At 41.8% G+C, this 15,106-nt stretch overlaps 1 protein-coding gene across 3 annotated transcripts in view; it reads left to right on the forward strand.

The window, feature by feature from the left end:
- LOC310669391 (THO complex subunit 2-like) overlaps window positions 1-14,451 on the forward strand; it is a 56,592-nt gene extending 42,141 nt beyond the window's left edge. The window contains exons 29-39 of one of the 3 annotated variants that reach the window (XR_014507169.1): window positions 4-188; window positions 901-1,006; window positions 1,720-2,168; window positions 2,436-3,362; window positions 4,294-4,329; window positions 8,827-8,964; window positions 9,219-9,288; window positions 9,375-9,529; window positions 9,867-9,943; window positions 10,032-10,079; window positions 13,616-14,451. Coding sequence is in view for 2 of the 3 variants with exons in the window: in XM_083423230.1 (XP_083279356.1) it covers window positions 4-188; window positions 901-1,006; window positions 1,720-2,168; window positions 2,436-2,494; window positions 4,294-4,329; window positions 8,827-8,964; window positions 9,219-9,288; window positions 9,375-9,529; window positions 9,867-9,943; window positions 10,032-10,059 (1,303 nt within the window). In the remaining variant the exon portion in view is untranslated. The remainder of the gene's footprint in view (window positions 1-3; window positions 189-900; window positions 1,007-1,719; window positions 2,169-2,435; window positions 3,363-4,293; window positions 4,330-8,826; window positions 8,965-9,218; window positions 9,289-9,374; window positions 9,530-9,866; window positions 9,944-10,031; window positions 10,080-13,615) is intronic. The other 2 variants (XM_083423230.1, XM_083423229.1) reach the window with 2 other exon arrangements.
- The last annotated feature ends 655 nt before the right edge of the window (window positions 14,452-15,106 follow it).

Below are 15,106 nucleotides of genomic sequence, written 5' to 3' on the forward strand. Positions count from 1 at the left end.
CAGCTATTCTGGACAGTTGAAAAGTAGAAAACATTGCATGATCCCTGAAAATGATTTCCACCACAAGGATCCACCCACCAAGAATGCAGTACCTACAACAGTCCAAAATGGGCCCGGAGGAGCTGGGCTTACTTCTTCACTCACAGTAAATGCAGCTAAACTGGAAGAAAGCACAGCTGAGGAGACTGGTATGTCAGTTACCATAAAAGTAGCAATATAGATGGTGGGAATTCACACTGATGTTTTCTTAGTTTAAAAACAAGAACAGATAAGGGCCAGTTCACACATCCATTCCTGTATCATCAGCTAAACTGCTGATGATCTGGGAGAGTGAGAAATTACTCCGTTGAAACACTTTATGACTGAGATAAAGTGAGTTAATCCTCTTTCATAGATAGAATTCTGGTCCTTTATGCACATACATGTGTGAACCTGCCCCACTACTTGTTCAGCTCAGTATTATCAGGAAGGGAAAGATGCATGTGTGCTATACATTAAATAATGCTGAATTGATTTTTTTTTTTTTAAAAAAAATCGCCTTCTTTGTGGTGAAAAAGTTAAGCACCAACTTACCCAAGAGCGAGCACTGTTGAGCTCATTGAGATTTAACTTTTGACATTTATAGGATTGTACTATCAATGTTCATAATAGTTCTTTATGCATATAACTACTGTATGAATAAGAATTGCTGAGGTTAATCTGAGTGGTAGTATTATTATTATTATTATCTGCAATGTAACTTTTTTGTTACTGACAAATACTTATTGATGCGTACTGTTTCTCTGTAAAACAAATACGATTTACTTGGGTGTTAAGCGCAGCATAATTTGTTTTGAAGACTTTATACTTCAGTGAGTCTATTGGTTTATCATTGTCGGTATCTCTTTTTTCTTTCAACAGATAAATTATTAAAGGAGAAATCTCAGGGTGCTGTTAAAGTGATTAATAAAGCTGCCAGTGCAACACCAAAGCTGACCACGAGCAATGGGAGCAATGCTTCCAACAGGTGAGTAACTGCCACCATTTTCTCTTTAGAATTCAAATTACATTGGGAATAGATCCGTACAGTCAAACCTCTCTTGTCAAATGTAATCCTTTCCGGAAACCCGTTTGGCTTCCAAAATGTCCAACAACCGAGGCGCGGCTTCTGATTGACTGCAAGAGCTTCCTGCACTCAAGCAGAAAGCCACATTGGATGTTCAGATTCCGAACTGGAGCATTTACTTCTGGGTTTTTGGTGTTTGGGAGCCAAAACATTCCAAGACGAAGCCATTTGGGAACTGCTTGACTGTATCTTCAAAGGACGACAGAATTCTGGGGTTAAAATGTTTCCATTTTGCTTGGGATGAAATGGAGACTTCCCATTGGTGCACATGACCATGAGGCCATGTAGGGATGGGGTAATGCAACTTTATGGGCCTCAAATGTAGGGATGTGACAGAATTCAATTATGCTGATCCTTGGCACAGTTAAGAGCACCAGTCCCTTTGGGATTAGCAAGGAAGAGAGGTACCCCACTTAACTAACTGAACCAACCACTGCTCCAGAAAAAAAATTCAATGCCACTCACCACTTAAATTTAAAAAGTGAGAGTATCTCTTGTTAACATGTTTAGGAAAAGCAGAACTTAAAAGGGTTTTTTCACTCTATAGAGAGGGATGTTTTAAATTAAAACATCGCATTTTGCATTAGTACTGATTTCCTTTTTATTTCATATAGCAAAGTTATAAAAGAAAAAGAAGAGAAAGAGAAATGCGGGAAGGAAAAAGATAAGGAGAAAAAGGAGAAAACTCCAGCTGCCACTCCTGAGGCCAAAACACCTGGGAAGGATGGGAAAGATAAACCAAAGGAAGAAAGAGTGAACAAAGAAGACAAAGCAAGAGATAGCAAGGAAAAGACACCTAAGTCTGATAAAGAGAAGGAAAAGAACAAGAGAGAAGAGAAGTCGTCAAAGGATGAAAAATCCAAGATCGTTGTGACCAATGCAGAGTCAAAGTCAGCTGCAGAAAAGGAGAAAGAGAAGGAGCCGTCCAGAGAGAGAGAAGTAACCAAGGATGTGAAATCCAAGGAAAACATTAGAGGAGGAGGAGGAGGAGGAGAGAAGGCTCCTGTAGCTGGGTCCTTGAAGTCACCTGTTCCCCGATCAGAAGCATCAGAGTGTGAAAGGGGTAAGCTCACCTCCTTTCTTCTGGTCTTCTGTTTCCTTAACTGTAACGCATAATAGGGTAGAAGGTTTTGATTTTGGTTTTTTTTTTAATGGAAGTTGCATGCCAGTTAACAGATTAAGCCATTACTTGTTTTTCATGGGAAAGCTCCATAAAATTGATAAACTATCTTGAATATCTGAGGTTTGTGAATTTCCAAGCACCAATGACCTGCCTCACATTGATTTTAACGATTTAATAAATTAGTTCATTCCTCTCCCTCTCTTCTAGAACAAAAACGTCGCAAAGTTGATACCCATTCTTCTCCATCACATTCCTCAACAGTAAAGGTTAGTATAGCCTGAGGAAGGCAGCGCCCATTTTAGGCTCTCGGTGTTTGGAATGCCAGTGTTCGACTTCCTTCAAGTTTTGTGCCAACTGGAGCCATTGGAGGTTTTATATTGCATTACGAAATGCGTTATTTTTCTTGGTTTGGTGGACTCTTTTTTCATATTAAAATTTTTAAAAATATTTTTTTAAAAAAAAATTAGAAAAAGAAATTAAAAGCTTCAAGGACCTAGCACAAATGTTGTAAATAGAATTTGGAAGTGTCAAGAATTTTTTTTTTTTTTAAACCAAAAAGTGCCTCACTGTTTTTAAACAGTCAGATATATTTTTGGAGTGCAGTGGTAGCTACAAGCAAACGAGTGTCTTGCAGCACGCAGAGAGAGGAGCCTATTTTTCCTGCACTAATGTTGAAGAATCTGTAGCACTGAAGAGTTCCTGGAGGAATGTGGGATATGCGATACCTCTGAATTCACCAGGCTTCTTGATGAGCTTCATACCACGGTGTGCCTTCCAAGGAGGAGCCTTGAAAAGGAGCCCCGTTTTAAAGTCTCCTTGGTGATCAGTTCTCCTGTAGTTGTGTATATTCAGTGAGCAGGCAGCTTCTGTTGCACCTTTCCTGCGAGGTTTTTTATATTCCAGTGGGTTCCCACCCTGTTGAGCTCTGCGTTACGCTTAAGCCAGATGCGGCAGCCAAAACCTTCCACCCAGCAAAGAGAAAACCCCCAGCAGTCGAGTGCAGCACAAAACCATGGCTGTAGCCTTCTTGAAGACTCAGGGTAGCAATTCCTTGCTCCATGTTTATAATTTTATTTCTAAACCAACTAAGCTCATGGAATCTTTGAATTTGCAGTACGTTGAAGCTTTAAAACTGTAAGTTACCGATGCGTCATCAGAGAAACTGGGATGGATTATGTGGGTGTGTTGCCATCTTGCCAACATTTAAAAAAACTTTCTCTTAAGACGTTGGCATGAGGTGTAGAGCAGCTGGATGGAGTAGTACAATTTCATTAAAGTTTTTGAGTAATAATAGAAAGTTGGGATGTTGATCCTCGGGATGTTTGCTTGGGAGCAAGTCCCATTGGTATCAGTGGCATTTGGTCCCAGGCAAACGTGTGGCAAAGATTGCAGTTTTCATTTATAATAGTATTGTTTTCTATGCATCTATTTAAATAGCTGCATTTATAGCTATTTAGGGAAATGCTGTTCACATGTTTAATGTTAAGTCAGGAAGCTAGAGAATTTCTCTCCCCCTCCTCAACCCAGTTGTATAGCTATTACCGTATTTTTCGCCCTATAAGACGCACCAGACCACAAGGCTAGTTTTTGGAGGAGGAAAACAAGAAAAAAATACTCTGAATCTCAGAAGCCAGAACAGCAAGAGGGATCGCTGCGCAGTGAAAGCAGCAATCTCTCTTTCTGTTCTGGCTTCTGGGATAGCTGCGCAGCCTGCATTCGCTCCATGCTCCATAAGACGCACACACATTTCCCCTTACTTTTTAGGAGGGAAAAAAGTGAGTCTTATACAGCAAAAAATACGGTACTTACAAATATAGCACTTCAATAAAAAAAAGATTAAGATATAATGCGGGTTTGGGTGTTTTAAAAAAACTAATTGGCAAACACATTATTTTGTAGCTAGGTTGTTCTTATTATTTAAGTGCATATGAGAAGTATTAATACTTCATTTATTCCCAGAAGGAGTAGCTGTTTTTTGTTTCAAGGGTATGGCCCTGCTTCCCCAAGTTCCTGAGTTTCTGAGAACTGTGCGACCTTACGTGTCATCTCCATTCATTTTCTACAGGACAACCTCAGCGAACTCAAGGACTCTTCAGCAAAGGTTTGAATCTTTCAATCACTCACAGAAAATAAATAAAAAATAATGGTTTTTGCAGGTTCAGCTGTGACAATTTTATAACATGGAGTACATTATAAAAATATGACACCAGGTGGTGCTGTAGCGCTGCAATCCAAAGTCAATGGTAAATTGCATTGGGATGTCTCTCTTTCTCTAGATATAGACGGTGCTTTTTTCTGGGGGGTGGGGTATGCAGGGGTACACATACCCCTAAACATTTTGTGAATCTAAGTTTGGCCTCATTGTGGGGCAGTATTTCAATATGAGTAGGAAAATGAGAGTATCCCTAAACATTTTTTATTTTTTTTAGAAAAAAAGCACTGGATATATAGGAGGTTTTTTTTAGCATTTTTAAATATCTGTGTAGATCCTGCCAGCGTTAGCACTGCAAGATACATTGCAAGCCATGTATGAATTGTTCAAACCTGGCTACCGCAACATGCTGTACTGCTTTAGTGCAATATGCCCACTGGTTTTCAGACTGTGTTCTAGGAAGCCGCCCTACAAAGCTTTTTGGGGCTTCTTCCATATTGTTTAGTTCAAGGTCACACTTTCAGTTAAAGCAGGGCATCCCTGGGCACATCAGGCATGATCAGTCCTCCTAGAACATGCGCTAGAATCCTCTACAACTATTCTGTGATAGACATTCTTCAATAGTCTGATCAATATTGAAAGTATTCCATGAAGGCAAAAAAAGTTTGATAACCACTGTGGCATATGAGCAACCAGGGGGGCTTGTCTTTTACCAAGGTGCTTGGAATGATTCAGCACTTTTGATGCGATTATTCCCTCCTGTCAGTTCATTAAATCCCCCTGGTTGCACTTAAGCTTTTATAATGTATTTGTGCCATATTTTTCTAAAGAGTTTTTGCTTGTTAGGAAAGCAGCATCTAGCATTTCTGTCCCAAATTGTTGCAGTTACATGCGTTTCCCCCTATGCTTTTCCTCAGCTGCCAGCTATGCTGAATGAAATGGGGTTTTTAATTACCGTATTTTTCGCACCGTAGGGCGCACCGGACCATAGGGCGCACCCAGTTTTTAGGGGGGGAAATCAAGAAAAAAATATTTCCCCCCCCCCAGCCCCAAAGAGCAGCGTACAGGCTGCACACAACCTCTCCCTGCCAGAGGGGTTGCGCGCAGCTATGGAACAAGCCAAGGCAGCGAGCGGGATGGATCCCGCTCGCTGTTTTGGCTTCCCCTTTAGCCCCGTGCAGCCTCTCCCTCCCGGGAGAGGCTGTGTGGGGTAAAGAATCCATAGCCCCGTGCAGCGTCTCCTTGCCGGAGGGGTTGCGCACAGCTATGGAAGAAGGCAAGGCAGCGAATGGGATGGATCCTGCTCGCTGTTTTGGCTTCCCCTTTAGCCCCGTGCAGCCTCTCCCTCCCGGGAGAGGCTGCGTGGGGCTAAAGAATCCATAGCCCCGTGCAGCGTTTCCTTGCTGGAGGGGTTGCGCGCAGCTATGGAAGAAGGCAAGGCAGCGAGTGGGATGGATCCCGCTTGCTGTTTTCGCTTCCCCTTTAGCCCCATGCAGCCTCTCCTTGCCGGAGGGGTTGCGCGCAGCTATGGAAGAAGGCAAGGCAGCGAGTGGGATGGACCCTGCTCGCTGTTTTGGCTTCCCCTTTAGCCCCATGCAGCCTCTCCTTGCCGGAGGGGTTGCGCGCAGCTATGGAAGAAGGCAAGGCAGCGAGTGGGATGGATCCTGCTCGCTGTTTTGGCTTCCCCTTTAGCCCCGTGCAGCCTCTCCCTCCCGGGAGAGGCTGCGTGGGGCTAAAGAATCCATAGCCCCGTGCAGCGTTTCCTTGCTGGAGGGGTTGCGCGCAGCTATGGAAGAAGGCAAGGCAGCGAGTGGGATGGACCCTGCTCGCTGTTTTGGCTTCCCCTTTAGCCCCGTGCAGCCTCTCCCTCCCGGGAGAGGCTGCGTGGGGCTAAAGAATCCATAGCCCCGTGCAGCGTTTCCTTGCTGGAGGGGTTGCGCGCAGCTATGGAAGAAGGCAAGGCAGCGAGTGGGATGGATCCCGCTCGCTGTTTTGGCTTCCCCTTTAGCCCCATGCAGCCTCTCCTTGCCGGAGGGGTTGCGCGCAGCTATGGAAGAAGGCAAGGCAGCGAGTGGGATGGATCCTGCTCGCTGTTTTGGCTTCCCCTTTAGCCCCGTGCAGCCTCTCCTTGCCGGGAGACGCTGTGCAGGGCTAAAGAAGCCATAGCCCCGTGCAGCCTCTCCCTGCCGGAGGGGTTGCGCGCGGCTATGGCACAAGCCTGCATTCGCTCCATAGGACGCACACACATTTCCCCTCAATTTTTGGAGGGGAAAAACTGCGTCCAATAGAGCGAAAAATACGGTATTCTATTTTTCACTGGGTTTTAGTTGGAAAAAGCATTTACTCTTTGTGCAAGCGGCAGTTCCATCTACGTGTACAAGCTGAAACTTCTGTCTTGTCTTCAAGGATTGCCCCTCAAAGGGCAAGTTTACTGCAGCTAGTGGCTTCGGAAGCAATCTCCTGAATCAGAAAGCTAGGATTGCTTTGGGGTTGGTGAAAAGCAGACCTGGCCAGTGCTCTAACCTAAAAAATTAAAAATGCAGGTAGATTTGTCTGAATCACCTAGAAGCTGTAAATCTGAATGGCTAGTAAGTGCCGAACCCAGCAATTCCATCTCCTCCTGATAGTCCCATTAACTGGCTTTTAACTGACAAATCTCATTTGGACCTTCCTCCCACATTGTACTTTCCCTCTTAATCTAAATAGTCTATCCAGTAAGCCATTCTCTCTTCCCAACACCCAACAGTAATAGAACACAACACTTCAGAAACATGTTAAAATAATTTATGGAGTTCCCTGCTGCAAGATGCCTTTAAAAAGGCATTAGACAGGTTCTTGGGGGATAGCTGTATTAATTAATACCAGTTGCTAGGGAACAATAGCAGAAGTCTGTTACTCTTGGTCCTGGTTGCAGGTTTCTGAGCAGCATCTGACTGGCCTCTAGGGAAACCAGGATACATCAATCTGATCTAGCAGGGTTGCTCTTAGGTTCTTGAAAGAATGGGGAGTACACTGATTTAGGTGTGGCAGTCAGTATGAGATGATAATGGATGCAACATTTATGGTTTCATTAGGAAGGGGCAAAGTTGCTTTGACAGGTGAGGGAGGAGACTTACTGATCTGCTTATGGATATATCTGAGATTAAACTTGCAACCCTCTGCTCCCAGTATATTTTATTTGGGGTTGGGTTTTTTTGTACTTCAGAAAAGCCAGAAATAATAGGTTCTCCTGGGGAATAATTGCATATGGTTAGAAATAGCGGGCCGGGGTAAAGATTTCTGTTCTTGAATGGCTCCCATGGGGAATGCTATTTCAAGAAAAACCCAAAAGTTGGGGAAATGCAGAATGTGAAGACTAAACTAGGTGGATATGGAAGATCCTTGAACAAGATCACACAATTTTTTTGTTTAAAAGCAGCCATGAAGGGTGTGTGTGTGTGTGTGTGTGTGAGAGAGAGAGAGAGAGAGCGAGAGAGAGCAAGTGAGACTGGTGCCAGGTATGGAAAATCTGATAACTCTCTTCATGTATTTTTTACGATTTAAATTCCCTCATTCCCTGAAGCTATTTGCCCTGCAGGGAAAAAAACCATATAGGTATGTGGAGAATATAAACTGGGAAAATGCCAGGCCAGTCAGTTTAAACAGAGAAAAACTGAGCATATTTAAATATGTGTTTAAATATGTGATCAGATTGACCTGCCCCTGTTGTGTGGCTGCTTTTATTTTATTTTTTTGAAAATTTTGATATATCCTAACTACAGATCTTCTATATCGTACTAAGTTTGGAACAAGGCTTGCTCTATTTTTCTACTAAGTACTTTGTGGAATTATTTTTAAAATAGGGAACTAGCTACTATGCAATATTATTGTAAGTAATTTTATAAGTTCTGTGCTATTCCATCCCCAAACTTGAATGAAAAATTATATTCATGCAACATTTCCATGCACTGTTTTCTTTCTTGCCACCAAAGCTTAGTTATTTCATATAATCACCAACAATAAAGGCAAACGGTAGCATACAGTTTTATGTACCTTTTATAAATGAGCTTGATAACAAATCTTTTAGGAAGCAAGTGTAGTCTACATCATTAATGTTTCTCATTATTTAAATAGACTGGATTCACAATTAAGTTTGGAGTTCTACAATGCAAGCATGCTTGAGCACCACTTTTGTCTGTTGTCCTTCTGTTACTGAAATTTCAGGATTCCAGTATGTAGTAAGTCACAATGCTGAGTAAAAAAATAAAATTGTGAAAATATTTTTTCCAGCTTTACTTTGAATTTGAGATATTCAAGGAATTTTTCAGAGTGGTACATAAGGAAAAGCAGAGAGACTGCCAGAGATGAAAAATAAATATTTCTGGATTTCTGCAAAAGAGAATTATTTTAGTGCACCGTCTTGACAGATAAGCTTTAATCCTTGGTAATGTTGCCTTAATTTAACAGCACTACATTAACCACTCAACTCCAACACTGTCCAAGAGTAAAGAGAGAGAAGTGGACAAGAAAGATTTGGACAAGTCAAGGGAAAGATCCAGAGAGAGAGAGAAGAAAGAGGAAAAGGAAAGGAAAGATCGAAAAAGGGTTTGTGACTTATACATAACAATTTTAAACTGTGGTTCTTAAAATATGACGACAGGTTTCTGCAAAGTTTTTAATGACTGCTTCTTGATTTCACTAAGACAAAACAGGGAGCAAATTACTACAATTTGTGGTGCAAGGAGGCACTTCAAAGGAAGAAGCAGCTTTTAGCAAATCAGCTCTCTTTAAGCATAATATTTAAACTATTGTTTTGGAGATCTATGTGTATTAAATTTATTAATGTTGTATCTGACTAGGATCATTCAAATAGTGATCGGGAAGTGCCTCAGGATTCAACCAAACGTCGCAAAGAGGAAAATGGAACAAGTACGTTCTCTCCTGCTTTTTCGTTCTTTGACAATGCCTAGGTGCTGATATGAGTGGCCCTATTTATGTAGCTTTTGTCTTTCCAGCTGGTTCTTCCAAACATAGTAAGAGTGAAAGTCCTTCAGATTCTCCTCACTCCAATGAGAAGGAAAAGGACAAAAGCAAATCAAAATCTTCCGGCAAAGAGAAAGGAGACTCAATAAAAGTTGAAAAGATGGAGAAAAGCTCTGGTAGCAAAAAGGCAAGTCAGACTCCCCACCCCCCACCCCCGGTTAGTAAAATCATTGTCTTGTTCAGTGGATTTTAGGTAGCATATGAAGCTTGTCCTTCATAATAATAATAATTGCATTGAATATAGAGTAGCTTTTTAATGAGTGTGTGTATGTGTGAATGCAAGCTTTCGTTTTAATGTATGAAGTAGAATACAACAAACAGAAATTTTGTTTAGGAAGAGTAAATACCTTGTTCTTTTTTCCCCCTTTCACTAACCTGGCCTTTCCCACTCCTGTGAAAGAAGAATCAAATGTGTTACATATAAGTTGTTATTTCTCCTCATGTTTTAAACTTGTTTTGTGTAGGAGTCCAGACATGATAAGGAGAAAACAGAGAAAAAAGAGAAACGGGATAGTACTGGAGGAAAAGAAGAAAAGAAACAATATCCTTTCACTGTGCCATTAGTCTTTGCGTCTGTTGGTTTCCCAAAAATTTAAAACAACCAAATTTCCCTTAATCTTTTGATTTACTCATAAGTCTTCAGACAAACACAGATAATGAACAATGTTCTGACCAAGGTGAGAATAACTTCTTGATCTTCTCTCTTCACTGGAGATGGAAAAGAGTCTGCCTTGCCAAGTGGTTTGATGGAAGAGGTAGAGAGTGATCTGTTCCCTCCTTTGCCAGTCTGCCACATTTCTGAGCTTATTGGGGAGGAAGAGACTTTCCTTTCTCTGCAGCTAGCACAAAAATAAGGTGGACTGGCAGAGGAGGGATGGAGCAATCGGCTCCTCCTCTTCCGGCCTGCTTATCCACCTGCATGAAATTCCTGACTGCTTATAGCTTCTAGGCGAGTTGTTAAATACAGTGGTACCTCGGGTTAAGAACTTAATTCATTCTGGAGGTCTGTTCTTAACCTGAAACTGTTCTTAATCTGAAGTACCACTTTAGCTAATGGGGCCTCCCGCTGCTGCCGCATGATTTCTGTTCTCATCCTGAAGCAAAGTTTTTAACCTGAGGTACTGTTTCTGGGTTAGTGGAGTCTGTAACCTGAAGCATCTTTAACCCTGTAACTGTATGGGGTTGTTGATCTGTGGCAGACGTAGTTGCTAATAGCCAAGTTAATGCCAACTGAAAAACTCAGCAGTCCTAAATCCAGCTCCTTTAACATCATCTTGATGTTAAAAAATGTAAACATTCTCTCTCTTCCTTCATAGAGAATGACTGCAAAAAAGCATACAAATATGTCAAACCACATTATATGTGTAAAAAAAATAGTGCCGAATCCCAAATAGTAGTCTCAGAGGTTGCGCTATAGAGCAAGACTCTGTAGAGCAAGACTCTATAGAGCAAGTCTCTATAGCCAAGACTAAAATCATACAGGAACCCATGGATTCATTCTGTCACTTGTTTTAAATGAAAGCTTTCTATACCATCAATAACTGCTGTGCAGACTGAAGTTTTTGTCACTCTAGCTTTAGGTTCATTAACATAAGTCATTTTTCAAAAAGAACTCTCAAGTTGTTCAGTTAATAGAAAAATTCTACCAAGGTAGCCAGGTTAACCTGTGATCCCTTCAACTACCTTGGTTGCACTAGTCTATGATCTCTGAGGGGCTAGGGACAAAGGTGAAAGCTGTTTCCTAGTTCTGCTGGATCTTTCAGTGGCCTTTGATACAATCAACCATAACATCCTTCTGGACCGTCTAGAGGGGCTGGGAGCTGGGGGCACTGTTATACAGTGGTTCCGCTCCTTCCTCCTTGGCCGTGTCCAGAAAGTAGTGTTGGGGGATGAGTCTGGGCTCTCACTTGTGGGGTGCCTCAGGGTTCTGTCCTCTCCCTCATGCTTTTTAACATCCACATGAAGCCGCTGGGAGAGATCATCAGGGGGTTTGGGCTGGCTGTTCATCAATATGCGGATGATACCTAGCTACCTCCTTCAAATCAGAACCAGTGAAAGTGGTAAAGGTCCTGTGTGAGTGCCTGGAGGTGGTTGGAGGATGGATGGTGGCTAACAGATTGAGGTTGAATCCTGACAAGACAGAAGTACTGTTTTGGGGGGACAGGAAGCAGGTGGGTGTGGGGGACTCCCTGGTCCTGAATGGGGTAACTGTGCCCCTGAAGGACCAGGTGCGCAGCCTGGGAGTCATTTTGGACTCACAGTTGTCCATGGAGGCACAGGTCAATTCTGTGTCCAGGGCGGCTGTCTACCAGCTCCACCTGGTACACAGGCTGAGACCCTACCTGCCCATGGACTGTCTCACCAGAGTGGTGCATGGTCTAGTTATCTCCCGCTTGGACTACTGCAATGCGCTCTACATGGGGCTACCTTTGAAAGTGACCCAGAAACTGCAGTTAATCCAGAATGCGACAGCTAGACTTATGACTGGGAGTGGCTGCCTGGGCCACATAATACTGATCCTGAGAGATCTGCATTGGCACCCAGTACATTTCCGAGCACAATGCAAAGTGTTGGTGCTGACCTTTAAAGCCCTAAACAGCCTTGGTCCTGTATACCTGAAGGAGCATCTCCATCCCCATTGTTCAGCCCGGACACTGAGATCCAGCGCCGAGGGCCTTCTGGCAGTTCCCTCATTGCGAGAAGTGAGGTTACAGGGAACCAGGCGGAGGGCCTTCTTGGTAGTGGCACTCGCCCTATGGAACACCCTCCCATCAGATGTCAAGGAAATAAGTAGCTATCCTATTTTTAAAAGACATCTGAAGGCAGCCCTGTTTAGGGAAGTTTTTAATATTTAATGCTGTATTGTTTTTAACACTCGATTGGGAGCCACAAAGAGTGGCTGGGGAAACTCAGCCAGATGGGCGGGGTAAAAATAAATTATTATTATTACTATTATTATTGAAATGACCATACTGTGGCAGGGCCAGCCCAATATATTTTGGCACCTGAGGAGAACCACAAAATGGTAACCCCCCCCCCCCCGAAGCAACCTTATCTGATGGTTGAAGTGTGAATCAAAGGCTGTTGTTTGGAAGAAAGGGCCTACTAAGAAACATGCTGGACAGGTGACCCCAGAGGGCAACCCCCACCATTTTCTCGCTAGGGGTGGGAGGAAACCAGCAGTGCCTCCTATTTGCCAAGAGGATGCTAAGGAGGCAACAGATCTGGTTTCCAGGAGCACTCCACACCTGTAGCTGCCACTCTGGCTGCTACAGCAGCAGAGATCTGCTGCCCCTGTGGATCATTCTGCCTGAGGTTATTGTCTCACCTTACCCCATGTATGGGATCGCCTTGTATTGCCACATACATATTTGTGGGAAATGTCATTGAGACTTCGATTACATATTTAAAGAAATGTCATTGAGACTTTGATAAATGCTGAGATTACTATATATCATGAATTCCATTTCAGTCAAAAGATAGAATTATGTATGCTAATACTTGAAATAATAATGGTAAAAGTTTGTCCATTTCTGATTAAAAGTCAACATGTTCAGATGTCAAGCTTTAACATGCTGCTTCAGCTATCAGTGGCTGCCCAGGTATTCTGTAAGTGTCAAAACAATGCTTACTTTGGGCATTCACGAGGTGAAGGGAGCTATCTCACTTTTTTTAATTCTTAATCCATTTATCTAATTTAGGAATTCCGGAGGGCACTGGCAATCTTACCACTTGTCACGTTTCACTTCTAACATAAAAGTTGCACTCTTACTATATACAAAAGAAGGTTTTTGTTACAGATGGCGTTGCTCTCAGATTAAATTAAATTCCGTTTGTATCAAGTAATTCTCCCCTAAGTTACGACAGACTCCTTTTTCTACTTTTGCTCTTGGGCTGATACTAGGGCTGTAACTGCACAACGGGGACACGTGGTGCTTAGTTTTGTGCAGTGTTGCATCTCTTCAAAGAGGGCTTAGTAAGAATTATCTCCTGTTCATCTATGGGAAGTAGAGCATCATGTCATGAGTCATGCTAATCCATTTTGGGCTTCATGCCACTGTAAAAACTGGGCATCTTTTTCATGCGCTTTGTTTATCTGAGTGAGAGCAACTTCACGCCATTCTGCTTGTTTGCAATCTTAGTTCTGTTAGTTTCAGCTCCTTATCCTTTATGAAATAGATTTAATTGTCCTGATGTTCTCTCTCTTTTTTAGGCAGGTTTGAAAATGAGAAGATTCTGAGGTGTGACCATATATGTATTTTCCGGAATATACATTGCACAGAAGATTGCGAATGAAGAGGACCCATCTGCATCTCCTTAAATTATTCAGTTCTCTGCTTTATTTCCCTCCCATTGCTGAAGATTTGATTGTTGAGTTGTACATTACTGTATTTTTGTTGGTTAGCTTCTTAAACATTTATTTTCAGTACCTGGCTGAAAGTGTTACATGTTCCATATTTTAGCACAATGTGCTGCAAATTGTTGCCATCGTGCAAATGAGGTTTATACGTGTACAGAGTTTCACATTAGGTTACCCAAATACTGCCTGATTTCAGTAATCCTTTTCAGATGGAATTGAAACATTTGCTGTGTTTGAAAACCCAACAAATAAACAGTTGTTGAACCTTTGGAATTTACCTCATTTAAAATCCAGTTTTTATTTATTGTTTCTAATATCAATAACTAAAACCAAGTGGGAGCATTGTTTTTGTGCGGTGCTTAAGAATTATTTGTATATTATGTGCACAGCATTTCACCAGTTGAAAAAGAAAAAAAAAAGGAAACCCTCACTTATTGTTCCCCGCTACACCTTATATGTTTGTCATAATGTTTCTAGAAATTGGGAAATACTTCATTCCAAACAGAAATTTAAGAATTAGGTTTTCATATTACAGCTACAGGAGCTTTGTATCGCTGGACTTTAGTCAGGAAAAAAAAAACGTTTCACAATGACATTTCTAAGAAAAGTAAAACAATTTTTTTATCTGAAATTCTACCAGTGTAACCTTTTTTTCTAAATAAACAATAGTTTTCTCAATGGGTCGTAAATCATTGTGTGTGTTGCTTATTCAGGTGGTTCTGTGCTGTAATTCTAACTGTCGTATACTTTTGTCCTCTTGAATCCACTTTGACACCTAATATATTTTTATTTTATTTTATTTCATAATTTAGTTTCATAAGCTTTAGGGAATATTGCAGCTCAAGCAGTGGTGCAGCTAGGACTACACCTAAAGCAATGAAAAACAGGGCCACAAAAAATGCAGTGCAAATGTTTGCTTGCTTTTTAAAGGTTTTGGGAAATATATCAAATTTGCCACAAGCTCACCATCACCATCTAGTGTCACATTTTATGCACTTAAAACATCACATTTGCATCTGTATAGCTGAGTCCCTTGCTGGAGTTCTGTTATGCTCATTGTTTACATAAATTCTGCCTCTCCTTTTGATAAAAGAAACCAGCTTTTTACCTGATGTGTCATCCATCCTCTATTTCAACCAAACAGTTTTGTCTTTACGACCAATACAGGATGGAGAGGAGCAGATAGAAACGCCAGTTCGTTAGCATGACTTTTAATATCTATGTCTATAATGAAAGAAGTGGGTTGGGAGCAGAGTCAAGAGCACCAAGAGAAAATTGTCATGTCTGCAGCAGCATAAAAGGGCTGCGAGGTTAAGTTTTATGTGGGTTTTGCATCTAAAATGT

This window comes from Podarcis tiliguerta, assembly GCF_965153285.1.
Source record: "Podarcis tiliguerta genome assembly, chromosome: Z".
NCBI classification, from domain to species: Eukaryota; Metazoa; Chordata; class Lepidosauria; order Squamata; family Lacertidae; genus Podarcis; species Podarcis tiliguerta.